The sequence below is a fragment of the Gobius niger genome (assembly GCF_951799975.1).
Source record: "Gobius niger genome assembly, chromosome: 14".
NCBI lineage: Eukaryota > Metazoa > Chordata > Actinopteri > Gobiiformes > Gobiidae > Gobius > Gobius niger.
This window is the reverse complement of record NC_136865.1, coordinates 26,688,157-26,714,241: the sequence shown is the minus strand read 5'-3', so window position 1 is coordinate 26,714,241 and position 26,085 is coordinate 26,688,157. Positions and strand designations below refer to the sequence as shown.

The window sequence follows — 26,085 nt, the reverse complement described above, 5'->3', positions numbered from 1 at the left end:
AAAAAAGTTTTTCCAATGTTCTTCCTTTTTTAGCAACACAACAATGCAATGGGTGGTAGAGGAGTCATTTTCCAGGAATGAAACATGTAGTGTCAAAGCAATCGCCTCTGAACATGTTTTAATTGTTAAGAAATCAAAATTACGTATGGTCTATAATGCCCTCTGCCAGAACGATCATGGATATAAAGATAATTACATGGTGCAAAGGGCTGAGCTTAATTGTGTGGGAGAACTATAACAAATTATCTCTGCAGAACTGTCTGACACTGAGTACAGAGAGGAAAACACAAGAAGCATTTATGTGGTTTAAGGGACATCCCTCACAGACAGATGATGATTTGCAGGTCTTGAGAGTATTAGAAAAATGTTGTTTTAGCATTATTGTGACAGTAAAGCTCCTCTTTTCTCCCTGAAAGATGTGAAACATGCTTATCAACTCCTCCCTTTGAAGAATTTGGATGTTAAGAAAGAAAAATGAGTCTGGAATGAGCCACAACTTGAAGCTTAAACATTATGCAATCTGCCTTTCATGCTTTGCAAACAAACCAAAAATCCCTTACAGGGCCTTTAAAATGAACAATTAACTGCACAGAGTAAAAGTAAGACTGCCAATAAAACTGCATGATTATATACCAGATTTATGGATTACAAACTTAGTTCAGGTTTCAACAGATCACAGCAATTCCTTCTTGTCAATGTCAATGTCAACTTTATTTCTATAGCACATTTACAACTTAAGCTTCCCAAAGTGCTACAAGTAATAACACACAACACATAATAAAAAGACAACAATAATGTTTTTTTTAACATTTTCTGGTTGTATACAGTGCAGTACATTCATAGATACTACTATGTATATCCTAATGATATAAAAGTCAGCGTATAATGCATATTTCACCTTCCTTCTTCCATGTCCCTCCATCCACAGGTCGTTTCCCAGAGAATTTCTCCATCATGGCTCTGGTGAAGGCCCAGGCGGGTCTTCAGGCCTTCCTCCTCTCCATCTACAGCGAGCAGGGCATCCAGCAGCTCGGCCTCGAGCTCGGACGCTCCCCCGTGTTTCTGTACGAGGACCAGAACGGGAAACCGGCCCCCGAAGATTACCCGCTGTTCAGAGGCGTCAACCTGGCTGATGGCAAGTCAGTAACCACCAACAACCACTTTACGGCTGGTTAACATTACAGTGTGGATGTTATTGGTGTGATGTAGGGATGACGGCACTTTTTGATGGAGGTTTAGCAGTCTCGTTGTTGACGCTGTGAAAAGATGTGGGCAATGTATTGTCACCTGACTCACTCCTTTTAGTTATTTAATTTGTTGCAACGTTTCAGTCAAAGTGGCTTTTGTCAGGTTTGAGGACAGCTCCTTATGCCAGGTCTTTCTTAAGCTCAAGTTCAGCTCTCAAAAGATGTGCCATGAACCAATCTAGTATTTACAACAATACCATTGCATCGTAACAAATCACTAACCAAAGATATGTGAATAATCCAATTCTTTCATATATTTACAGCATCATTAAAACGTATTTTTAGCTTTAACAAATCTAGAAAGAGACTTACATTAATAATGCATAAACAAATCATGTATAAAAAACAATGAAAGTCATTTGGGCTCGTTTGCTGGGTTTTCACAACACCAAATTTACCAGCAGAGGGCGCAAGGACACCACTGCTTTTGCAACAAACAACGTCCAAAGTTAGGATTATGTTGCTTCTACAATTCCTACTTTTATGCTGTGCTATCTGTATTAGTAACTTATAAAAATGAGCTTAATTAATGTGTTTCTTGTCACCAGATGGCACCGCGTCGCTTTCTCGGTTTCAAAGAAGAACGTGACTCTGCTGCTGGACTGTAAAAAGAAGATGACGCGTCCTTTGGCCCGAGGGAACAACGCCGAGATCGACACCAACGGCATCACCGTGTTTGGAGCCCGACTTCTGGACGAGGAGGTTTTCCAGGTGAGAGACGAGCAGCCAATCGAAGGACAGCGCTTTGATACAGGGACTATTTCTAAACAATATCTTTATTTACTGTATATAGAACTTTTGAAAGACCAATAACATTAAATAATATCATCTCAAAAGTGCAGGGACAATATTTTGAAATACATTCAGATACTGACGGTATGACTCGTGGTGCATTGAAGCATTTGGTTGTACTGAAGAATTTAGAGGCAGATTTTTCCCAGTCTAAGCCTGGAGCAGTCCTGGGATTCCGCTGGTGTAACGCTTGATACTGGAATTGTCCTGGATCAGACATGGTTTAGGTTGGATTTGTCCTGGTTTAGGTAAGAATTCTGTTTATCTTGAAAGCCTTGAATCTTAAGAAATTGAGTTTGAAATCCCCTCTTTATTGTTCTTTAGGAATGTCACGGCAAATTAGTCACATGATGATTTGGTTGATTTTTACACTAAATGCTTTAACTATATCCTTTGATTCTGTAGAGTCTATGTGGGAACTGTGGAAAGCTCAATATGCACTTAAGTAACTAGCTTTGCCACTGTTGAGTATCCACCTTAGGCCTATATTGTAAATGCCACCTGCCAGTGCTGTACATGATCCCTAAACTCGCATTTGATGAACTTACATGAGCAATCAGGATGTGTGGGAGATATTGTGAGAGCCACTAACAGTTTATGCTTGGAAATGGGAGGAAATGAGCAGTGCATCTTTAAGATAATACCAATAATCTTAATGAGGTGTTCATCTAAATATATTTGCATCTTTGTCTTCAGGGTGACATCCAGCAGCTGTTGATCGCGTCAAACGCTCAGGCGGCCTACGACTTCTGCGAACACTACAGCCCCGACTGTGACTCCCCACTGCCCAAGACCCAGGCCCAGGACCCCAACACCTACGTAAGTAACTGCACCACAGACATGCAGCTTCAACACACTACGTTAGGAGGCGAATCTATACGGGAGCAAAGTGTCATTCAGGTCATCATTTCTTAACAAATCTCAGACTGCTATAGTCAGAGTGAATAAACACTTACTGTAGCGGTTGTTTAAACTCAGATTTTACATAATTGCATAAATTAAATATTCAAACTGTATATTAATAATGGAGGGAATGTGAATTGAAAGATACTTTTGTCAAACTGTCAGACATGTATCTAGTTATAAACTCAGTGAATCAGCATTATCAAAGTTATTTTCTAAAATAAGAGAAAGGCTTTAGCTCTAAATAGTAAATACTTTTTCAAGTGTTTCGATCGGGTCATCATTGCCATCAAAGTGCTGCTCTTCCTTTCTGTCTTCCTCACGCATCACCATCATCAAAATCATTTTGTATAAACCATCTTCCTCCTCACCCTCCGGTCTGTGTGTCCCTAAGGTAACTAATACAAAACAGAGCTATTCCACATAGAAATGATAGAAACAGACACACTTCAAGGGACACTTCAAGGGACTATAACATACATGTTGATGTGCATCTTCACTTTCTCCCATTCATCAATAAATTATACAGTGAACACAGAAAGGTGAGAGACAAAGGATGATTTTTGTAATTTCTGACTCATTGAATCAAACAAATCTACATTGGTTTTGTGGGTGAACTGAAATTTAAAACATTAGTCATAAAGATGGCTTAAGGTGGAGCCTTTGTGCCTTTGGAGATGGTTTACATCCGTCCAACTTCAGCTCTAGCTCAGGCTTTTTATGTTTCTGCGTCACTTTTACATAATAATAGACGTCACGTCCTGACAGCTCCCGTGTGTCAGGTCATTATCATCCGCATTCCACCATTCAAAGTACATGGCTCTGTTTACAGCCTGCATGTGTCCAACCAGTAAAAGTCAGTCAGGTCCAGATCATGTTGATGCTGCTGAGATGACTGCTGTCTGAATGAATAAAAACCACTGAGGATTTATTCATTGGCTTCACTCTCTGCTTTCCTCATTCATCAGCGACGTCCAAATGCCCTGAACTTTAACTGCAGCCATTGAAATCTGCTAGAGCACATTAATGAAGACGTTTCTGATGAATGACAACCACATACTTGTATTTTGCTGTCCATTTTGACAATTTTCAAGCTCTGTATTTGCCTCTTAAACCATGTTCAGCCTCTTCTGTTTCACAAACCTCTTCTTTCTTTCCAGTCCTTCAATCTTTACATCTCTCCATCTCTCTCAGTACTTTGATGAGGAGCAGGATGACCATGAATACCCCTATTATTATGAGGAAACCACAGCCGTTCCTCCCTCCCCCGTGCCCCCCTCTCTTACTCCTGGGGCCCCAAACCAGCAGGTAAAGGGAGAATCAACACAGGACAAGATGAGCAGGGTGTGCGAAGGAAGGACGCTGAGGGAGGGTTGTCAATGAACAATGTCAAAAAATCAGGCTTCTTGAATACGAGCGATCGCAATGTCGTCACATCCGGGGGCTGCCGTAGGCAATTGTTTTGAATAAATAATTGTAGTTCTATGATCATTTTATCAAACAGAGTTAAAGGCCTGGATGTATCAGCTGACTATTCACCAAAACATCCGCCAAAAATCGTGGAAGTTACAACAACAGCGACTGCTCGTCTTCTTTGACTATAAGTTCTATTAGGTCCACATAAAATTAACAGCACCCCCTCACGCACACATCTTCATCCCAGACCCTGGTCATCAAATACATTTTTGACCCCCTCGCAATGTCTCCCCGTCAAAAAGTCTGAATGTAATTTTTCATTGTTGTCTAATTTGTATGTGTGTCATTGATCTATGCGGGGGCACTGGGGTGGCAAACATGGAGCTGTGCAGTCACACACATAACATCCATCTATCTATGTACAACATACAATCATCCCTGACGCTTATTCCGTGGCTTCACGAGGGTTTGTCTAAGCACATCATGATAATGTGTGTTTCACGTAACTGCATGACTATATTAGTCAAGCCTGGCCTGTGTTTGTGTTGGTTTATGATGTTTGCATGGGTCACTTTGTCTTATTTAGTTCAACTGCATGAACAGACTCTACCTTTTCATAAGCATAAGAACATCCAACAGAGTTCTACTGAGTTCTACTTATTTTGACTGTGATAATTTTTTCCAGGTTTTCGAGTTTATTTTGTTTTGTCTGTTTTTCATTACTACAATAGTCTATTGAAATGTATGGGTTTTGTAATATGCTATAATAGACGCATGGAGGACAAAAATACTGTATGTCATTTAGGAATGAGCATGTGCATGTTAATCTTACATCTCTCTCCACTCCTTAAACAGATCTAATGTTGAAGGGACTGCATGGACTGCATGTAGCTGTCATTATTATAACTTTGTCAATACTGTGTGATACACACACTTTTAAACATGAATTTAATCATTAATCATTTAAAAGATATCACAACACACCATACAGTCCCTTTAAGTATAATCTGGATGCTGCGGGCATCCTCACACAATGTTCATTGTGTCCATAATGTTTTAAGAATAACAAATCATTTCTGTAAATTTTGTGTGATTAGTAGCAGCTTTCCCTAAACTCTGCAGCCTCAGTGCCTCTGCAAGCTTTAAGACACAGATTGCTGCTTCATTATTTAATATTGAGAATGGCATTATTGGAGAAAACGGCAAAGTCGTTGATTTGTTGGTGTAGAAATGGCCTTCCTTCATTTTGAATGTTTGGCCAAAAGTAAAAAGTCCCCTGCTGTATCCAGTAATGCCTGAACAGTCTCAGTAAACCAGCCTCAGCCATCTTTATGTCATTGTTTCTCAAAACACCCTTGTCTCTCTCCTGTCCATCCTTGTCCACGTCCCCCTCTCACCCTGCTTCCCCTTCTCATCTGTTCAAATCTGAACATTTACATGTACCAATTAATACAATAATCCAATTAGAAGAAAGCACCTAATGGCAAACCAACCCCTAAGCCCAGTTTGGCTAAACCCAAACCAACTCCAGCCAAGGCGCCTAAACCATCCAAACTGGTAGTGAAGCTGCCTATGCCCCCCAAAGCTCCCAAGGCCAAACCGTCCAAAGCAAAACCCACAGCAGTCGAGGTCCTTCTGTCCAAGATCAAGCCCACAGCAGCATCTAAACCATCTGCCGCCCCAGTGAAGAATGGAAACGGTGGAAATGGTAAAGCCGCTGCTGAGAAGAAGCCCAACGGTGCAGCTAAGGCCAATGGTAACGGCAAAGCCAATGGCAATGGGAAGGTCAAGCCAACAGTTCCAGCTAAAGTCAATGGGAACGGCAAGGCGGCAGCAGAGAAGAAAGCTGTGGTCGAAAAGAAACCCAGTGCAAAAGCAAAAGCTACAGTTGCGCCAAAAGCCAACGGCAACGGCAAGGCAGCTGCAGAGAAGAAGGCCAACGGTAATGGTAAAACTACCGTGAAAGCAAATGGAAAAGCTGAGAACAAAGTCAATGGTAATGGTAAAGCTACTGTGGTAGAAAAGAAAGTTGTTAAAACTGAAACCACTACAAAAACTAAGACTGCGAAAGTGGCCAAAGTCGAAGTTACGAAGGCAACGAAACCCACAAAAGCACCTAAACCTGAGCCTACCAAAGCCGCCAAAGCTGCCACCGCTGCCACGGCTAAAACCACAACAGCGAAATCTGTCAAGATAGAAGTGAAGACCACAAAAGTGACTCCAGCCAAACCCACCGTGAGCCAGTCCAATGTGGTGGAAAAGCTCACTGTCAAGAAAGTGGTGTCGACCTCTGCTCCTGTGCGCCCCACGCCGCCCAGACCCACCAAACCCCGGGTGGTGGAGAACACTGTCAAGTCGCAGAACAAGCCCTTCCCTCCGTTTGGGACGTCCATTCTGGGAGGAACCGCCGTCCCGGCCAAGAAGGCCAACAACGGCTATCAGCAGGTACAACAGCAGGGCCCAGAGCTGTCCTCACAGTATCCAGCCAGGCCTGTATGGATGTTATGTTCCACCATCCAGGCTCCGTGACTGCATTTCCCTCTTCACAAGATCTGCAGCACAAAGCCTTGATGGTGGATTTTGTGTCCATATTGGGAGCTGGATACCGCTCCACTGATCATATATCATATGGCCTGGCACATCCCCAGCTTCTGTATATGATATGATGCAGCGGTTACACCAAAGCATGGCTCTTTATGCGGTGTATTGGTCTCTCTTTTCTTCAGGCGCCTGCACTGCCGCTATGGGGCTTCATGTATCAGTCAGTGAATGAGCATGGATTATTATAGCACAGAAGCTAAATCTGTGAAAATATATACATCACATTGCACACACAAAAGACACAAGACACTCCCCTTTATTCCTCCTCTTTGTTTTATATATCTGTCTCCTCTTATTTTATTGAGTGAATGTCTGAACAAAGCAGCCTCACAGAATTAAAACTATAGAGCTAGAGTTACATAATTATGACTTCTGCCGATGTCTAATTAACATGTAACCATGTTCTGTGAGACTGTTGTTTTTGAGTGAGACTTTGCATCCCAAAGCATTGAATAATGAAGTTATTCCATGTGAGATGCATAGGAGCACGCTCTGCATTTGGCTTTGTAGCTTTGTGAGCTTTAAAAGCTTTAAAAGCTTGGTTGATGAAAATAAATCTCAGATGTCTCAATAACTTTATGAACGGCTGAGTTTGTCGTTATTGAGATTCTGAACATCTGGAATTTATTTTCTAAAATGGACCATTTCAATGAGTCATCACTAAAATGTCCATTTTGTTTTGTAGTAAACTAATCAATCTTTTCCAATTCAATACTTCCTTCCTCTTCCCAATTTTCTACTGAACCAATCAGGATGTAGACACTGAGTATTCGGAGGCTGGCCACACCGCTACAGAGCCAGAGTATTTCTATGAGGAGACGATCCCCGAGGGTGAGGTGTTTGGAGAAGAAGAGATCCAGGTAAAGAATACTCACATACACATGTGAAGGAAATACAACATAAATGAATCCTTTAGAAAACATATTCAGCTGTGTCAGATGTGGTGGTGAGCCCAGTCTTTGTAGCTAAACCTCTTATTTTAGTCTCATTCTGTCCATGTCTCTAACAACACACTAATCGAGTTCTATCGTCAGACCGTCCTTTTGATCAAGAATGCATTATATGTATCACAATATCAAATACTTTAATGTGGCGCTTCTTTTTCTAACAAGATGTTTGCCTTTCCTTTATCTGAAGATCACTTTGTGATTTTGATCTTTCAATAGAGGTAAAGACAAACTGCATCTCATGAAAAGAGGACTTACATAAAAATATCTGATTTAATCAAATAACCAGGATGGATCTATATAATGCATTCTGTTCAAATGTTTGTACTTTTATTCTTTGGATTACTTTCTCTTTATTTTGTCATTTTGAAGATGTAACATTTGTATGTCTCATATGGACAAACAACGTGTAAGAATATTCAGGATTATAATTATTTAGCTTTATATAAACAGAGAAAATTCATGCCTAAAATGTCCACACACATGTAAAATGTTTGTCTGGTAAGTTGCTAAAGAAATAGATTTTCTTTAGGTAGAAGTAGTGCTCCTCTAAAAAGTATTTCTTAATTGTTCTGCACAAAGATTTTCATGTAGATCTCGCAGAACATGTCGCAGAAATACTTTAGAGGCTGTAGAATAAACTGGAGAGAAGCTGATATTCAGAAGATGATGGTGATAAATACTTTTTTGCATAAAGGTAATTTTGTGAGGTGCATTTTGTTGTGTTGTGGTCCCGTCAGTAGGTAAGCCTTGTGTATGTCCTCCTTATTTGCTCAGTCCTGTCTCTTATTTCCATCATTCACACCTTTTTACGACAAAATAACAGCACAGAAAATAAGAGTGTATGGAAATGAAGCGGTATATAATAATCCTATATTCTCTAATATATTGGATGTGGGTGTGGGGACCCTTGAGGGCACAAAAGCTATTTGAATGCCATTTAAACAAATGTTTTCTTGCAGTAACATATTTAAAGTCTGGTACACTGCTTAACCAAAACACCACCACAGAGTTCGGACCCCATTGAAGATCTTGGTGAAAAATTGAAACAATGTGATCAAAGCCCAAAGAGGAAACACGCCAAAAGTTGGAAACATTGAACAAGCATTAAAGGGACTATACAGAGTTTAAAAATGTTAAAATTAAGTATTTTCCTCCACCCACATGTTCCAACAATGTCCTAATGTGTAGAATGAGCCCAGACCTGTTCACCACAACTGCCTCTAAAATCCTGCACTGTCACTCAAAAAGGTGTTAATTCGGGTCCGAAGTGGCATCATGCACGAGCTTAATATAGAAGGTGCAGTTGCACGTATTGACCTGAGGTGGCAGTAGTGAGTATAAAATGGCGAACTTGCATCTAGCCCCTTTAAAGTGCATAAACAAACAATAAACACTGACAAATAAGGCATTTTACTATGTTAAAAATATAAAGAGTTTTAAATATAAGCTGGAGGTTTCTTGTAGCACACATTAAAATCCGTACGAATCATCACCACTCCCCTGCTCTGTTCCTCCTCTGCTCTTCTGGCTTGTTCTCCGCCTCTTATCTTTTTCCGTCGTCCGGTTCTGATCGTTTCTGACCAGCCCGACGCGGAGCCGCCCTTCTTCGGAGCCGAGGTAGACGCCACCAAAGCGGGCGGCGAGGGTGAGGAGGCCTTCACTGAGGAGTATGTGACTGGGGTCGAGGGCATGAAGGAGTACGACTATTCCTACAGGGACTACCACGAGCCCCTAGTGGAGACCGGAGAGATCGATGCAAACATGGGCCCGGCCCTGTCTGCCGTGACAGACGAGGACGGCGTAAGTAGTTTCGCTTCAGCTGCAAAGGGGAAAACAATTATTCAACCAAGTCTAAATAAAGACTTTCCGACATGTCTTCAAAGTTTACTGGAGTGACGTGGAATCAGCCACATTATGGTACTGCTCTGTAGATCAGGGGTTCCCACACTTTTCAGACTGGGAACCCCAAAATGACCCTTTGTCTCGTGACTCACTTTCTTTTTTTAAGACACTGATGGTGGTGGGAATGAAGGACCTGCACTAACTCTCCTTCTTGCACTGAGGGACAATTAACATAGTTCAGATTGGCCCTTACTTACTTATTTAACCCCTTAACCCCCACATTAACCAAGTACATTTTCTCCAGTTTTCCCCAAATCTAAAGCTTCTTGACTGGAGCTTGCAGACTATAGGCCAGTGTAATGCCTCATTTGAAAGCTAAGGCCTGCAAAACTTATCTAAGCTTCTTCCTTGTTTTTGTTATTAGGTTTTAGTTGAGTTTTTTTATGTGTAATGTAACTGTGATCAAGCCACAAAAATGTGACCTAGACATGTACAAAAGCGTGATGAAAACACAGCCAAAAAGGACGAAAACGTGACAATCATAACGAGGGAGAAGCTGAAGATCAGTTTTCCAGGTCTTAGCTTTCAAATGAGGCGTTACTCTGGCCTATAGGCTGTAGGCTTCAGTCGAGAAGTTTTTAGTTAACTGGAGAAAATGTGCTCGGTTGACTCGGGTGTTAAGAGGTTAATGGGACATGCTGAGTGTAGAGCTTCTTATTTCTGTCCACACATTTAGATTGTAGAATTATTATGCACTGAGAAAAGATCTGCTGAGATTGATTAGAAGATTTCTTAAAGATGTCCCAGTGGTCAAGAGGTAGATTCACACATGGAGACCCCAAAACTCCGGTCCCAACCTGTACCTAGTTCTGTGACCATTTATAAACCGAAGACTTCACAGTAGTAACCCAAATGATGAGAGCAGACTGGAAAGGACACAATACTAGTTTTATGTGGACCCATTACTTATCAATAGAATTGCACATGAGGCGATTCACGTCCCAGAGAACTTTGAAGAAAAATATTTGAAAGAAATTCAAATGCTTTGGAAAACAAAGTTAGACTTGATTGAAAACATAATTATTTTTTGCAGTAAAACAAGACTCTGGACCAACAGGTAACGTCAGGACAAAGACTGTTCAATACAGTTTCATTTTGTAAAAGATTAGTTTGTGTAGTTTTGTCTTGTAGTCTTAAATCTGTCTTTGTTCATCTGTGATTCTAAAGTCCCGCTGTATTAACTGCATGGTGCTGTTGGCTACATGTGTGTTTTCCTCAGGCCGCTGTCAGGGGTGTCAAAGGAGAGAAGGGAGAGCCTGCCGTCCTGGAGCCTGTGAGTTCAATATCGGATGCATCTCACTTTCTTATTTTTACTCATCCTCGTTTTTGTATTCAACTTGAGATGTCTGATTTCACTGCTGTTTTGTAGGGTATGCTGATTGAAGGCCCTCCTGGACCAGAGGGACCAGCTGTAAGTCGATTGTTTTTAGATTGGTAGATTAATGTTTAGGTATTGCTAGGCTTCAGATCGGGGCAGCCAACGTTAAGCCTGGGGGCCAAATCCGGCCTTCCATCTTAGAAGCCCTCAAGATGAGTTTGAAGAATATTATTACGCAAATCACTGATTAAATGCCTGTTTGCTCTAGAAATGTGAAAAATACTGCCAATTCCTTTCCCTTTTCTTAGCAGAGCACCCATTAAGGCCATATGTGATGTACAACACTGGCATTTGTAGAAAGTGATTCCTGACTTCGGCCTAAAATTGGAGGGTCTTGGTCTTTTGACAATGAAGAAAATCGACGTTCCACAAACCAAACCTGCCGACCCCTCCTTTAAATGATCATTCAAAGCAGGGGTCGGCAAACCTAAAAAGTGAAATTTGTATCTAGCCAAACTCAGTGCTAAGATTACTTAAGCTTTTTGGTCAATCTGTTTTTTCTTTTGTCGTTTTAAACAGTTTTAAGAACATACGCTGTTTGTTTCTCAGGGCCCAACAGGTCCGTCCGGCCCATCTGGACCTCCCGGCTCTGTGGGTGACCCTGGTGAGAGGGTGAGTCTCTTTTACTGTTTTATATCATAATGTGTGTGGGTTATGCCTCATTCTTTTGCGTTTGCCTGTGTGCAGGGTGTTCCTGGTAAAGCTGGTCTCCCTGGAGCTGACGGCGTCCCGGGACCTCCTGGCTCCTCCGTCATGCTGCCCGTGAGTAACAGGTTTAATATGCAATGCTTTACTCTTCATAAGGTTAAACAGGTTTAGTAATTACTACTATTGTGGTTCTTCAGTTCCGTTTTGGTCAGAGCGGTGGAGATAAGGGCCCGGTCGTTTCGGCACAGGAGGCTCAAGCAGCCGCCATCTTGTCCCAGGCTCGGGTCAGTTATAGCAATTATTACTGTTGAGGACCCACTAACACAATATTAAATATATGCAGCTTATAGGAGGAAATAATGTTATTCCTTCAGATAATCTGCTAATGTAATGTTGCTGTTTTGTTTAGATGGCTCTGAAAGGGCCTCCTGGTCCAATGGGTTTCACAGGACGTCCCGGACCATTGGTATGTTTAACTCAGTGTCTCATTTACCACTTCCTTTTGTCCTACCTCTCGCTTTGAAAATAAAATGCCTAAATGCATTTGTCTGATTTAGGGAAATCAAGGAAGTTCTGGTCACAAGGGAGAAAGTGGAGACCCTGGTCCTCAGGTAAGATCTGATCTTTTGATTATGAGAGAACATTATTTTAAATACAGCTTCTGAATAATGTTGTAACTTTGTAACAGGGCCCTAGGGGGCAGCAGGGCATGATGGGACCTCCAGGAAAATCAGGAAGGAGAGTAAGTCGCACATCTGTTGTTTTTTAAGTATCAATTGTAATAGCGTTACATTTTTCAGTGCCACATTTGTGGTTTAAAATGTTTTTTTTTTAATGGGCTTTTGTAACACAATCAAAGTGTTTAGTCCTCAATATAAATATTTATATCTTACTCTAAAAAAATCATTCTCTGATCAGGGTCGCGCTGGAGCCGACGGAGCCAGAGGGATGCCTGGAGAATCTGGATCGAAGGTCAGTGTGTATCACTGAAATACAATAAGTTGATTTGTTTTTATTATAGAATTTTGAATATGATATGGTCACATTTCATTGAATGTTATGTAACTTCCTGTGTATTTTAGGGCGACCGAGGCTTTGATGGTCTTCCTGGTTTGCCTGGAGACAAAGGGCACAGGGTATGTTAACTTTAGTGTTGTCGCCGACAAATTAATTTCTCTTCCTTTTTGTTAGAATGACTTTGTGAACAGATACAAGGCCATGAGGCCTTCGCTCTGCTCAATCCCTTCTGATCTCAGAAGGGCAGGGCCTGGTTTGTACTTGGATGGGAGAAGCCTGGGTGAATGTAGGGTGTGAGTGAGTGGTTGGTGGTGGGCGTAGGGGGCGATGGCACAGACTGGTTGCCTCGCTTCCGTCAGTCTACCCCAGGGCAGCTGTGGCTACAATAGTAGCTTACCATCACCAAGTTTGGTGTGAATGAATAATACATGAAATTCTAAAGCAACTTTTAACATCTGCGTTATATACGTGTAATTAATTTATTATTATTATTATTATTATTATTATTATTATTATTATTATTATTATTATTATTATTATTATTATTATTATTATTATTATTATATTACATAAAATATTTAATTTTATGTCTTCCCTTCAGGGTGACACAGGCCCCATGGGAATTTCAGGCTCTCAGGGAGAAGATGGAGAGAGGGTAACCACACATTTCGTATCCCATAATTCTCCACTTTGATGAAAACGTGATGAAACTTTGTGTGATTTAGGGAGACGATGGAGATGTCGGGCCCAGGGGTCTGCCAGGTGAACCCGTGAGTGTTCCCGTCACAACTGCACTGACTCTAGTTTATAGTAAATGTACTGCACTGTACCGCTCCTGTCGTTGCTCGTGAGTGTGATTCTGGCGTGTTCTCATGTTTTTATTCAGGGCCCTCGTGGTTTGCTCGGCCCCAAAGGTCCCTCTGGTATCCCCGGACCTCCTGTGAGTACAGCCCGTCCCAGCTGCGGATTATACTTTAGTAACATTTTTATGACTCTGTGGTGTCGAAATACCCACAACTTTACCTCAGACATCAACTTGTGTGACCCTTTACAAAACTAACTTCATGTTTATTCTGAACAGTGTTTCTAAAATAGCATGATTTGCATTTCCTTCCAAAGATAGTCTTGAAGTTGCCACATAATGGACATTTTCTTTGTTTTTACGTTTTTGTATCGTTTATCGACAGGGCGTTCGTGGAAATGATGGAAACCCAGGTCCCAAAGGAAACTTGGTAAATTGTATTTTTTTATTAAAGTATTCAAATATTTCAGAATGTTTTTATCTAATAATGATTCCTATGATGATCCTTATTAGGGTCCACAAGGAGAGCCTGGCCCTCCAGGACAACAGGGAAGCCCAGGAACTCAGGTGAGAACTTTGTGAAAACAAAGTAGTTCATTTTGAGCAGTGGTGTTGTGTGGATACATGCACCCCATCGATTTCTGCATCTCGTCACGTAAAACCACAGCTTCGAGACATGCACCCCCTCCCAGCGAGAAGTGCTCCCCTTTCTTTCACAAAATACTCAAAGTAACTTGTTTCAGCCTCATTGTCATTGTATGTATTGTCATATACTGTATGTTCCATCTGATTGAGGTAATGTTCTAACCTCTTTAGCCGATTTTGGATTTGGCCTTTTTAAGTATAAAAGAGGAAGCATGCTGTAATAATGTGGCATAATTATTTATTTTCTTATTTGTCAAACCATGTGAATGATTTTAAATTAAATTTCTCTCACCTCTCAACTTTAAACCTTAGATTATAATTTGCATTATTGATATAATTGTTAAAAAAGGCTTGGGCTTTATATTCACAAAAATTGTGCCGAATGCACTACCAGTGCAACAAAACGACTGGGACAAAACAACTGAGTCATTGGCAATGACAGAACATCTGCACATCGCCACCTACTGTTCTGGAGTGTGCATTTAAAGGCTTTTTAAACACATAACACATAAATATATATAAATAAATGTGGTGAGTAAAAGTTCTCACCGAAAATACTACACAAGAAAATTTTACTGAAGTAAATTGACCACGTTCGATTTCTTTGTTCTACTTTTCTTGTGAGCAGTTTGATGTTTTTATCAAACAACATCAGTGTATTTTTGAACACATCTCTGGACACATAAACCTGGCTACTGCAGGGTGAGTAATCGGAATTGTCTGATTATTTATAGGGAATGCCAGGGCCTCAGGGAGCTCTTGGACCTCCAGGAGAGAAAGTAAGTTCAGAAAAACAAAAGCAATATGTCTTTCCTTCCATATATACTATATTTAGAAATTAACTTTCCCTCGTTTTGCAGGGTCCTACAGGGAAACCAGGTTTGCCAGGAATGCCCGGAGCTGATGGTCCTCCAGTGAGTTTCATTTCTGTATCTCTCTTTTAAAACTCAACATGGTCACCTTATAAGGCTTTGTTGTATTGATAATTAATATCTGTAACTCTTATTTTCTCAGGGTCACCCCGGAAAAGAGGGGCCTGCTGGAACCAAAGGAAACCATGTGTGTGTCTTTATATCCGCACATCATTCAGTTAGTGTGACTTATTTACTAAACTTCTTTATTTTGTGATTTCTTGCAGGGTCCTAACGGTCCTCAGGGAGCTATTGGTTATCCCGGGCCTCGTGGCATCAAGGTTGGCATAGATTTTTAAATATGTCTCCAAATTAGATCAGCAAAAAGATAATACAGTCATAAATAAACTCGATGTCGTGTCTTGGTTTTAGGGAGCCCAGGGAATCCGTGGATTGAAGGGCCACAAAGGAGAAAAGGCAAGTGGAATCTATCGTGCTAAAAAAAAATCAATTATTGCTGTAAAATGGCAAATGAATTCATATTAAATGTTGTGTGTTTTATTTCCAGGGAGAAGATGGTTTCCCTGGAATTAAAGGCGACTTTGGCTTGAAGGGAGAGCGGGTAAGTTCTTTGTGCACAACCGTGATTAATGGGTTTCATTTTGACTTATCGCTTTCCTCCTGACAGGGCGAGGTTGGTGTTCCAGGACCCAGGGGCGAGGACGGTCCAGAGGGGCCAAAGGGTCGTGTTGGACCCCCTGGTGAACTCGGGCCACTCGGGCTGCTCGGAGAGAAGGTACTGTCAAGCTGTCCAAAATTTGGTGATTTTAGATTCTGTAGTTTCTCATTTGCAGATGGAGATGGAGCCAGGGTTTGTTTCTCAGTTCTTGTTATATTGTGTCGAGAAGGAAGATCTATTTTATATGATCATTGGATAAGGTCCAATCACACCAAAGAATCTACAAATAATAAACATTTATTTATATTTTATTTATTTATTCATTGTTTTATTATGTACATTCAACACGTAACACACAACAACATTTAATGCCAAGGTGAATTTGCAGAGGGGCTTTTAAAAGACAAATTTACAAGAAGCATTAACAAAAAGGAAATGCAGCGTAAACATGACTGCATATTTGATTCCTTTTTAAAATGCTTTAGCTCATAAAAAAAATGAATAAAAAAATCCAGATCTAAACTATATAAACAATAAACTAAATAAACAATATAAACTGATGGATATTTCTAATTTCAGGGAAAACTTGGTGTTCCTGGACTTCCTGGATATCCCGGCAGACTCGGACCGAAGGTAAGATAAAAAGTAAAGCACAAAATCATGCTAAAACATAATCAGCTTTGTTAATATGAGTGACTTTGTTTTTTAGGGATCGCTTGGCTTCCCAGGGTTCCCCGGATCCAATGGCGAGAAGGGAACGAGGGTAAGACGTCTGTAACCGACTATGAAGTGGAGTTTTATACATTTTTTATCCATGACAAAAGTCTGCATCAATTGTGTGATTTTTCAGGGTCTGAGTGGCAAAGCTGGACCAAGGGGACAAAGAGGACCCACGGTATGTTTTATGATCTTTATGCATTCACTCCGAGGTATTTGATTTGTTTTATTAATTATTTATTATTTGCTCCTGTCAGGGACCGAGAGGACAGAGAGGCCCGAGGGGAGCAACAGGAAAAGCAGGAGCAAAGGTGTGTGTCTAATCCAACTTTGTCTGCATTTGCAATGTCAAACATATAAATAATTGTACAATCAAAACAGGCATTTGAGAAAATGCCTTGAACAAAAGGACAAGACACATTTTTTTCCGTATCAGTTTTTGTTGATTTTTGCAAGCATTCCTTGAATATGATGTTGTTCACTAACATATTCAGTGATTGATATTGATCTATTGATCTATTGATTTAATTTCAAAGGGAACTTCCGGCAGTGATGGCCCTCCTGGTCCTTCAGGAGAGAGGGTAAGACATTTGTGACCAATGTCAGTGTTCAGTATCACTGAAATGAATGAATTGATCACACAAACAAAACTCTCGTTTCCTTTGTGCAGGGATTGCCTGGGCCTCAAGGAGCCAACGGTTTCCCTGGACCAAAAGGACCTCCTGTAAGGAAACTGTTTGGACAAAATGCTGTTTTCGAACAAATGAAGAAAATATCTCTAAATGAGATTTATATGTTACTTCACAGGGGCCTCCAGGAAAAGACGGTCTGCCCGGACATCCTGGACAGAGAGGAGAAGTTGTAAGTTCTACTAGATATATATTTACCTTTGATTGCATTCATTATAAATATTTACAATGGTATTAACGTGAATAATTTTCTCCAGGGTTTCCAAGGGAAGATGGGTCCTCCTGGGCCTCCTGGCGTCGTCGGACCTCAGGTAGGTTTTGTATATTATTTGCTAATTTATTGTCACCAGTATATTCTGTTTTGTGATGTATGTTTCAACATACACCATAAATCTCCCATCCGTCCAGGGTCCATCTGGAGAGACTGGCCCGATGGGAGAGCGGGGCCACCCCGGACCCCCAGGCCCCCCTGGAGAGCAAGGTCTTCCTGGTAACTCTGGAAAAGAAGGCACTAAAGGAGACCCAGGTCCCTCCGGAGGTCCAGGCAAAGACGGGCCCCCAGGACTGAGAGGGTTCCCTGGTGAGAGAGGACTCCCTGGTACCCCTGTGAGTAGAGCTTTATTGTACGTCTTTTTAAAATACTCTGGTTCAGTTTTTAATCATACTTGTGTCTTCCAGGGCGGCGGAGGACTGAAGGGCGGTGAAGGACCTGCTGGACCTCCAGGACCTGCTGTGGGTTTATCACATTTTAATCAAATCGTGCAGTAACTTTGACATTTGACTGTTTTCTTGTAAACTCTGCTGTTGGTTAGGGGTCTCCTGGTGAGAGAGGCCTCGCTGGGACGGCTGGACCTGTGGGACCTCCTGGGCGACCAGGACCACAGGGACCTCCTGGACCTGCTGGAGAGAAGGGCGTCCCTGTAAGTGTCTTTGTCTTCTGAGTGGCGTGTCTTTGCTATATTTGATGCTACATTACATTATCCTCTGCTCAGGGGGAGAAAGGTCCTATCGGCGGAGCTGGACGGGACGGGGTTCAGGGTCCGGTGGGTCTGCCAGGCCCAGCTGGATCTCCTGGAATTCCTGGAGAGGATGGAGACAAGGCGAGTCCACCTGAAATCTGCATGACATTTGTGTGCATGATATGGATACTCGTGCTACTCCAAAAGATGCTCTGATATTGATCATGTTGAGACTGAGCTTTGTGTTTACTGTTTTCAGGGTGAAGTTGGAGAGCCTGGTCAGAAAGGTGCCAAAGGAGGAAAGGGAGAGCACGTAAGTGTTGACTTTTCTGTATTACATCTGTATGTGTATTTCCATTATTATAAAGTATCTTACCCTCAACTTTTGTTTGACAGGGTCCTCCTGGTCCACCAGGTCCAATGGGCCCCCTTGGTCAGCCCGGTCCTGCTGTGAGTAACAATTACTGCTCATAGCTCCATCGCTTTTAAAACAACTTATGCTTAGACAGTGATATTGTTTTCTACAGACCTATGGCTTAATATAGATTTATAAATAACAAGTGTAAATCTGTGCCTGATTCAGGGAGCTGATGGAGAGACTGGCCCCAGGGGGCAGCAGGGACATTTTGGATCTAAAGGTGACGAAGGTTCCAGAGGTTTCCCGGGAGCTCCAGGACCCATCGGGCTGCAGGTGCAACACAACATCCAAATATTTACAACATGAAAGTCTTCTCCAACGAGTGCATTAACATTCTCCATGCACCTGCTCACAGGGGCTGCCAGGTCCATCAGGTGAGAAGGGAGAGACTGGAGACGTCGGACCTTTGGTGAGTTCAGATAAAGTTACTTCAGTTCTGTATCTTTTGGACAATGTTAAATGTGAACTGCTCTGTCTCTGTAGGGTCCTCCTGGTCCACCAGGACCACGCGGCCCAGCCGGACCCAACGGTGCTGATGTAAGTGAAGTGAAAATGAAAATGTACTTTGGTGGCCTGGCCAGACACTCCTCCTTTCTGTTCAAAAGAAGAACCGTCTGGGCATCAAATCATTTCCTGATTTTACCAATATCTGTCCAATCACACACTGAGAGGCGGGAGTTCATCGCAATAAGAGACGGAAGCCGTCACCGCACTCTTCCAAAACATTAAAGATGGCGGCGCAGCGACTGATACACTGTTTTCGTTCTTTCGTCTGTTTTAAATCATTTGGGAAAATCCCTAAAAATCTTTAAAACCGGAGCAAGAAACAGCGTTGGAAGCATTCTTAGTGAAAAAGGACGTTATATCCAGGGTTTCCCTAATTGGTTGAGCCCATTTGTCAATCACGCGAACCAGGAAATCGCTGAAATTACGCTCACTTCCAGACTACATGTCTTTGAAAATGTTTTGAAAAAGCATGTAGTTTGGCAGGCCAGGCAAGGGTTTTTTGGGGTTGGGGAGAAAAAGCGAAAAAAAAAAACCTGCCATTAATAATATTGCCGTTAATCACATTGTGTGATTGTAACAATAACATTTCAAAGAATACTGAGTATTTATACGTTACATTTTACAGGGTACTCAAGGACCTCCGGGTGGTTTGGGGAATCCTGGACCTCTTGGCGAGAAGGTACAGTTAGTTATATTTAATGATTATTGAATGAAAACTATCGGCATCAAGCTCAAAGTGTTGTTGTGCAGGGAGAGCCCGGAGAGTCCGGTCCACCTGGCATCGGGGGAGAACCAGGAAAGAAGGTGAGTTTGCTGAACTGTTCTTCAGACTAAAGATCATCATTTTACCGTTTAGCATGGTTTACAAATTGTGTAGTACTTTCATTTTCAAGAATGTGGTGGTTCTTGCAGGGTCCCAGAGGTGAGCGCGGAGAGAAGGGAGAGGCAGGACAGCCCGGGACAGGAGGGCCTACAGGAGGAAGAGGCCGACCGGGCGACGACGGGCCCAAAGGAAACCCTGTAAGAGACTGCGGCCTGATTAGATTCAATTCAATCAATTATTCACCCAATACGACAGTGACGGGATGTTATGCTTTGACTGTAGGGTCCTGTTGGTTTCCCTGGTGATCCTGGTCCCCCTGGTGAACTCGGGCCCAGAGTGAGTATTTACGTTTTATTTACATCTTTCAATATTTTAATCCCTCCCAAAAACTCGACAATTATTTATAAATAAATAGATGAATAAAAAACAATTAGACAAAGTGTAGAGACTCTACTATTTTAATATTTCTGTGCTTTTTCTTCAGGGTCAAGATGGCGCCAAGGGAGAGAGAGGAGAAGATGGCGAGCAAGGAGAATCTGTAAGAGCTGACTCACAGTAAAAGCTGTCAAATGAAACCTCTCTAACACCTGTATCTTTTCAGGGCTCTCCTGGACCCCCCGGAGAGAACGGACCTCCCGGACCACCAGGAAAGCGGGTACAGACATTAGCTGTTAAAATTAATAATCATGACCATAAAACAAGAATACGTATTTTTCAAAGTTAAGGCAAATTTCCATACATTTCCTTTTCTTTACGATAACATGTGAATGGTTTAACAGGGACCTGCTGGGTCAAGAGGACCAGAGGGGCGTCAAGGAGAGAAGGGAACAAAGGTGAGGTCTCCGTCATGTTTTACTATATTTCATTGACTATATTTTAACTTCTATGATCTCTGGGTCATTTACTTTAGCTATTGTAGTTTAAAGCAGGTTTGTTGTTCTCTCGTAGGGAGACTCAGGAGCAGTAGGACCCCCCGGAAAGACTGGCCCCGTCGGACCTCAGGGAACTCCAGGAAAACCCGGCACAGAAGGCCTCAGAGGACTGCCAGGATCAGTGGTAGGTTTCATGATGAAATGTCTAACGCAGCACATATTGTCTATGATCATTGTGTCTGGCATGTTAGAGGAGACCTGCTGAAGTTTGACGTTGTTTCAGGGTGAGCAAGGGTCTCCAGGAGCATCTGGACAGAAAGGACCACCAGGACCCATGGTAAGAAAACTTGACATTTCGAACAACTTGACCTTTGCCATATGAATCTTCCTAAAGTTCTTTATGTCACTGTTCTGCACCTCAGGGCCCTCCAGGTTTGGTCGGACTGCGTGGAGATCCAGGAGCTAAAGGAGAGAAGGGTCATCCAGGTCTGATTGGTCTGATCGGACCTCCTGGAGAGCAGGGCGAGAAGGGAGACCGCGGGCTGCCCGGGCCTCACGGATCCTCTGGACCAAAGGGAGAGAATGTAAGTCTTTATATCAGCGTAGACACAGCACATCTCAGAATCTAAAGAAATGTCATTGTCTTCAAGGGAATGCAAGGAGGCACCGGCCCCCTCGGTCCTGCTGGTCCCCCTGGTCTGCCTGTGAGTTTTCTCCACAGATTTGGTTTTGTTTATATTAGATTGACTTTATACTAATGATGAACTAACACTTTGTTACAGGGCCAACAAGGTATCAAGGGAGCTAAAGGAGCTTCTGTAAGTATAGATTTAATATTTGAACATTATGTTTTTAGCCCAATAGAAGAGTCTCAAACATTTCTGCTGCTTTTAGGGAGGAGCTGGTCCAAAGGGAGAGAAAGGTGTACAGGGACCTCCCGGACCTCCTGTAAGGCTTCGTCACACATGTAACTTTTGTATAAGTAAATTATTGCTTGTTTAAAACATGAACTTTGTTTCTAGGGCCCACCGGGTGAAGTCATTCAGCCTTTGCCAATCCAGAGAAGTCCCAAATCCAAGCGATCAATCGATGCCAGTCAGATCATGTTAGATTCAGACTCAGACATGCCCGCTGCTGATGCCACCGGTGCAGAGTTCCTCATGGGCAGTGAAGGCATGGAGGAGATCTTTGGATCTTTGAACTCACTACGACAAGAAATCGAAACTCTACGATTCCCACTGGGCACGCAGGAGAGCCCCGCCCGCACCTGCCAGGACCTGCACCTCAGCCAGCCAGACCTCAAAGACGGCGAGTGACTCTTGCTTTAGAGAAACTGTAAAACCTGCGCCCTAATGTTTTATAACTGACAGATACTAACATTGCTTCATTCTCGTGCTTTTCAGGAGAGTACTGGATCGATCCTAACCAGGGCTGCTCCAGAGACTCCTTCAAGGTCTTCTGTAATTTCACTAAAGGAGTCGAGACGTGCTTATACCCGAGCAAGAGCAGCAGCACAGTCAGTTCATAAACATTACAATAGAAGAATATTACAGAGTAGTATACAAACAGTATGTAATGTGTTGATTTCTGGTATTAGGTGAAGATAAACACGTGGCACAAAGAGACTCCAGGATCCTGGTACAGTCAGTTTGCCACAGGCAACAAAGTAAGTTCTGAACTGCTTTTCTTCTCTGCTGTTGCAGTTATTGTTTGACTTCAGTATGTGGTAAATGCATTTCTCTCTCATCTGTAGTTCACATACGTGGACTCTAATGGGGAGCCCGTGGGTGTGGTGCAGCTGGGCTTCCTGCGGCTCCTGAGTGTCCAGGCGCGGCAGAGCGTCACATACCACTGTCATCGGTCTGTGGCCTGGGCCGACCGCAGCAACAAGAACAGCTACAGCCGAGCGCTGCGTCTGCAGGGGGCCAACGACGAGGAGCTCAGCTACGAGAGCTACCCCTACATCAAGGCCCTGGTGGACGGCTGCTCTGTGAGTGCACACTGCAGTTATTACACATGTAAACCTCACAGGAGTAAGGTCAGGTGGGCTTTATCTTGTGGAGTTATACGTCTCTCACGTGCTCCACATTCTCCCACCACTTAAAACATGTACAATCAGGTCCCCGTAAGGGGTTTTGGCATTTGAATGAAGTGTTAGTGTTTGGTGCCTTGGTGCAAATGTGGTTGTGCCTTGGATTGAATCCTGACTCTGATTGTGAAAAGACCTGCGTGCAGAGTTTATCAAAGAGACATTTCATACCATAAAGAAGTTCACTTTAAACCATTAACATTTACAAGATTATATCAAATTACATTTAGAGCTTATAATAGGAAAACATTTTAAAGTGAAAAAAGGGCAATAAGTGAGTAACCTTTCTGCTTCCATCTCTCCGCAGTATCGCAAGGGCTTTGACAGGACAGTGCTGGAGGTAAACACGCCACAAGTGGAGCATCTCCCTCTGCTGGACATCAAGGTGTCAGACTTTGGGGAGAGCAACCAGCAGTTTGGTTTTGAAGTGGGACCTGTCTGTTTCGAGGGCTAAAAACACCTTCACACTGTCCACTCATCAACACAGAGCGACACACGCCGACACTCCCACACGTGCACTTACAGACACACCGACATGTAAGAAAACACGCCCGATGTTTTGTAAATTATCTTGTAAATTAATAAATGAAACATGTTCCCGCACACACACACACACACGTCTGCATCTACTGCGGTGGGACCATCTCTCGCCTTCAGTATCTGCCGGAGGAGAAACAAGAGGAGAAATCTTATTGAAGAAACTTTCTGAAAGGAGAAGACTGAGTGGGCAAACATCTGCGAGAAGACAGAAGGAGAAAGAGCGCGTCTTTTTGGAGCGAATCAGTGTTTGTTGAATCGGCCTGAAGAAAAAAAATAAAGAAGCTGGATGCCCTGCCTCGGTCCCCTCTCACCGCCCTCTCCTCCCCATTGTCACAAACTCTCTCTACCTCCCCTATTTCAAGGTCTTTACTCTTTTGTTTGCAATTCAAGCGACGTAGTGTTAAAATACCGGAACAACTTACGACCGGGTGCTTTGGCTTCCCCTCCATCGGCCTAAAACATGCACAACGGGCCACTCCTCACACCTGCTAGGCACGTCTTAACAAGATCCTGGAGGTCGGGTCAAAAGCAGAGCGCAATAATGCATCAATAAGGGCTAGAAAGTGGCAGGAACCTGGCGTTAATGTTGTGGTAAAGGTTGTTTTTATTCAACAATGTCAACTCTTTCAATGGATCGGCTTCCATTACGTTTCCTGCATTGTAAACACGGAGTCACACACAGTCTTAGTATCTAAAGAAAATCCCAAAGACGCTACCAGTTCACAACCTCAAATTATACAAAGGGTGGTTAACCATGTCCCGCTTTTAAAGTTTCTCCCTTTTCCTCTTTTATTTTATAAACTGTGATTTACAGATGAAACCGGTGCTGAAATTATGCTTTTTTTTAATGCTGGATGCTTGCTGTACAATGATTATTTTGTTCTTAACCCCATGAAAACAAAGGAGACTTTCATTTGTTGGAAAATGCTTAGTAAAAGTCTAGACAATCAAGTCCAAAGATGATTCGTTATTTCACAGATTATGTAAATGTGCAGCAGATTTCCGCACTCTGGGGTTAAAAGTGGGATGTTTTGTTTCTTTTTTTACCATAAATGATCAACACTTATCTATTATGAATGGGTTAAATCTGCCTTTTTTTTTTATCTGCAAAGCCAAATCAAACTTAACGCATGCTTTACCGAAGAAACTGTGGCAATACTTAACTATTCCTTTTTTTTTCACCATTTCATTAAGCTTTTTTTTTTTTTTTACTGGGGAAAATGTGCATTACATACAAATTGTACAGAAATAGTGATATTCTATTGTATTTATTTAAAAACAGGGTGCTTTGAGATTAAAACATCTACCACCAAGTTTCCCGTCAAATGTGGTATCTTTGTATTTATTTGCTATAGCGAACGAACAACGAGATTCATTGTGTTTTTGCCCTGTTTTTTTTTTTTACTACCAGAGTCTGTGGCGTTTCTTCCTGTAACATCCCTCTATGATATCGGCTGTACTGTGTTACATTTTCTTCCACTGATTAAATGTTGACCCTCCACTTCTGTCGATGTTATTTTGTGCCTCGGTTTCAGACTCGCACCGTGGGGAGGGGGAAGCTCGTGAGAGGGAGAGAGCGATCGAGCCACAGGAGGGAGTATTTTTCGTCCACTCTTTTGTGATTATTTTGAAGTCTGTGTCGGGGGCGTCTCGGTTGAATCTGAACTGACCAAATTTGTCCTAAAGTTTTTGTTTTTTTAAAGAGAGAATGAGACCTCAACATGTGTTTGTTTTTATTATGTTAAAGACAAACAGTTTGACATTAAAATATGGTGCTGAAAAAAAGAAAAAAGTATTATTTTAAAGATGTGTGTAAGTATTTTTTAAATTGTGATTTCTGTAATATATAATCTTTTTAAAAGAGCTGTTTGTCTCTGTTTTTATTATATAGGTCAGCCCTTCCCAAAGTCCAGCCCCTTAAAGATCCAAAAGTACTGGATATGTTGCTCTTTTCAAAGAATATTCTTTTTCCTCATTAAATGTACAGTGAGTATCAGCTGCTTATGGATCAAATACATATAAAGTTAGTTTCAAACTCGAACTGTATGTGAAGGACGTTGTCCACAACACTTTGGGAACCCGATATACTGTCGGTGGTAAATCACTACTGTAGCCACAGCTGCCCTGGGGCAGGGGTTTACAAACGTTTCAGCTCAAAATGACCATTCAAATGATCTAAGACAGGGGTGCCCAAAGTGCGGCCCGGGGGCCAAATGTGGCCGTCAGACCAGTGTTTGGTTGCCCCAGTCTTCTTGTTGAATTGGCACACATGTCCCGGAACTGTATTTTTTACAGGAATAATTTTACACGCTTCAAAAACTAAATGGACCTTTTTTATTTTGATTTGTTGTTGTATCAACTAAAACGTTTCAACAGTGATCCGACTGTCATCATCAGTTAGGTCTTTGAGACTGAGCACTGGTCTTATATACACAGCTGTAGGTGATGACCCAATAGGCCACACCTGTGACAGTCTGTGTTGCCAGATTAGATGGTAAACCTCCCTTTGAGGCAAACCCCTTTAGTCTAAGGGGGAAAAGATGTTAGCTCTCAAACTTCTGAGGTACTGTCACAGCCCCCTCTGTTCAGAGAGGGCTTCTCCACTTTAACATAGATGGCCTCCTTTATGCCCCTCTCAAA

The 26,085-nt window shown here is 42.2% G+C and overlaps 1 protein-coding gene across 1 annotated transcript in view; it reads left to right on the top strand.

The window, feature by feature from the left end:
• col11a2 (collagen, type XI, alpha 2) overlaps positions 1-24,105 on the top strand; it is a 35,958-nt gene extending 11,853 nt beyond the window's left edge. Inside the window, exons 3-65 of the mRNA XM_079571103.1 lie at positions 929-1,139; positions 1,796-1,958; positions 2,736-2,858; positions 4,137-4,250; positions 7,712-7,819; positions 9,494-9,709; positions 11,031-11,084; positions 11,181-11,222; positions 11,739-11,801; positions 11,877-11,951; positions 12,035-12,121; positions 12,247-12,303; positions 12,395-12,448; positions 12,526-12,579; positions 12,756-12,809; positions 12,920-12,973; positions 13,456-13,509; positions 13,580-13,624; positions 13,741-13,794; positions 14,042-14,086; positions 14,170-14,223; positions 15,036-15,080; positions 15,162-15,215; positions 15,316-15,360; positions 15,440-15,493; positions 15,585-15,629; positions 15,721-15,774; positions 15,841-15,948; positions 16,411-16,464; positions 16,541-16,594; positions 16,682-16,726; positions 16,806-16,859; positions 17,085-17,129; positions 17,219-17,272; positions 17,356-17,409; positions 17,495-17,548; positions 17,646-17,843; positions 17,916-17,969; positions 18,050-18,157; positions 18,230-18,337; positions 18,456-18,509; positions 18,593-18,646; positions 18,780-18,887; positions 18,970-19,023; positions 19,098-19,151; positions 19,747-19,800; positions 19,872-19,925; positions 20,034-20,141; positions 20,227-20,280; positions 20,429-20,482; positions 20,546-20,599; positions 20,724-20,777; positions 20,893-21,000; positions 21,100-21,153; positions 21,239-21,400; positions 21,467-21,520; positions 21,599-21,634; positions 21,711-21,764; positions 21,839-22,124; positions 22,220-22,332; positions 22,414-22,482; positions 22,570-22,806; positions 23,213-24,105. Coding sequence (XP_079427229.1) covers positions 929-1,139; positions 1,796-1,958; positions 2,736-2,858; positions 4,137-4,250; positions 7,712-7,819; positions 9,494-9,709; positions 11,031-11,084; positions 11,181-11,222; positions 11,739-11,801; positions 11,877-11,951; positions 12,035-12,121; positions 12,247-12,303; positions 12,395-12,448; positions 12,526-12,579; positions 12,756-12,809; positions 12,920-12,973; positions 13,456-13,509; positions 13,580-13,624; positions 13,741-13,794; positions 14,042-14,086; positions 14,170-14,223; positions 15,036-15,080; positions 15,162-15,215; positions 15,316-15,360; positions 15,440-15,493; positions 15,585-15,629; positions 15,721-15,774; positions 15,841-15,948; positions 16,411-16,464; positions 16,541-16,594; positions 16,682-16,726; positions 16,806-16,859; positions 17,085-17,129; positions 17,219-17,272; positions 17,356-17,409; positions 17,495-17,548; positions 17,646-17,843; positions 17,916-17,969; positions 18,050-18,157; positions 18,230-18,337; positions 18,456-18,509; positions 18,593-18,646; positions 18,780-18,887; positions 18,970-19,023; positions 19,098-19,151; positions 19,747-19,800; positions 19,872-19,925; positions 20,034-20,141; positions 20,227-20,280; positions 20,429-20,482; positions 20,546-20,599; positions 20,724-20,777; positions 20,893-21,000; positions 21,100-21,153; positions 21,239-21,400; positions 21,467-21,520; positions 21,599-21,634; positions 21,711-21,764; positions 21,839-22,124; positions 22,220-22,332; positions 22,414-22,482; positions 22,570-22,806; positions 23,213-23,359 — 5,144 coding nt within the window. The 3' untranslated portion in view covers positions 23,360-24,105. The remainder of the gene's footprint in view (positions 1-928; positions 1,140-1,795; positions 1,959-2,735; positions 2,859-4,136; positions 4,251-7,711; positions 7,820-9,493; positions 9,710-11,030; positions 11,085-11,180; positions 11,223-11,738; positions 11,802-11,876; positions 11,952-12,034; positions 12,122-12,246; positions 12,304-12,394; positions 12,449-12,525; positions 12,580-12,755; positions 12,810-12,919; positions 12,974-13,455; positions 13,510-13,579; positions 13,625-13,740; positions 13,795-14,041; positions 14,087-14,169; positions 14,224-15,035; positions 15,081-15,161; positions 15,216-15,315; positions 15,361-15,439; positions 15,494-15,584; positions 15,630-15,720; positions 15,775-15,840; positions 15,949-16,410; positions 16,465-16,540; positions 16,595-16,681; positions 16,727-16,805; positions 16,860-17,084; positions 17,130-17,218; positions 17,273-17,355; positions 17,410-17,494; positions 17,549-17,645; positions 17,844-17,915; positions 17,970-18,049; positions 18,158-18,229; positions 18,338-18,455; positions 18,510-18,592; positions 18,647-18,779; positions 18,888-18,969; positions 19,024-19,097; positions 19,152-19,746; positions 19,801-19,871; positions 19,926-20,033; positions 20,142-20,226; positions 20,281-20,428; positions 20,483-20,545; positions 20,600-20,723; positions 20,778-20,892; positions 21,001-21,099; positions 21,154-21,238; positions 21,401-21,466; positions 21,521-21,598; positions 21,635-21,710; positions 21,765-21,838; positions 22,125-22,219; positions 22,333-22,413; positions 22,483-22,569; positions 22,807-23,212) is intronic.
• The last annotated feature ends 1,980 nt before the right edge of the window (positions 24,106-26,085 follow it).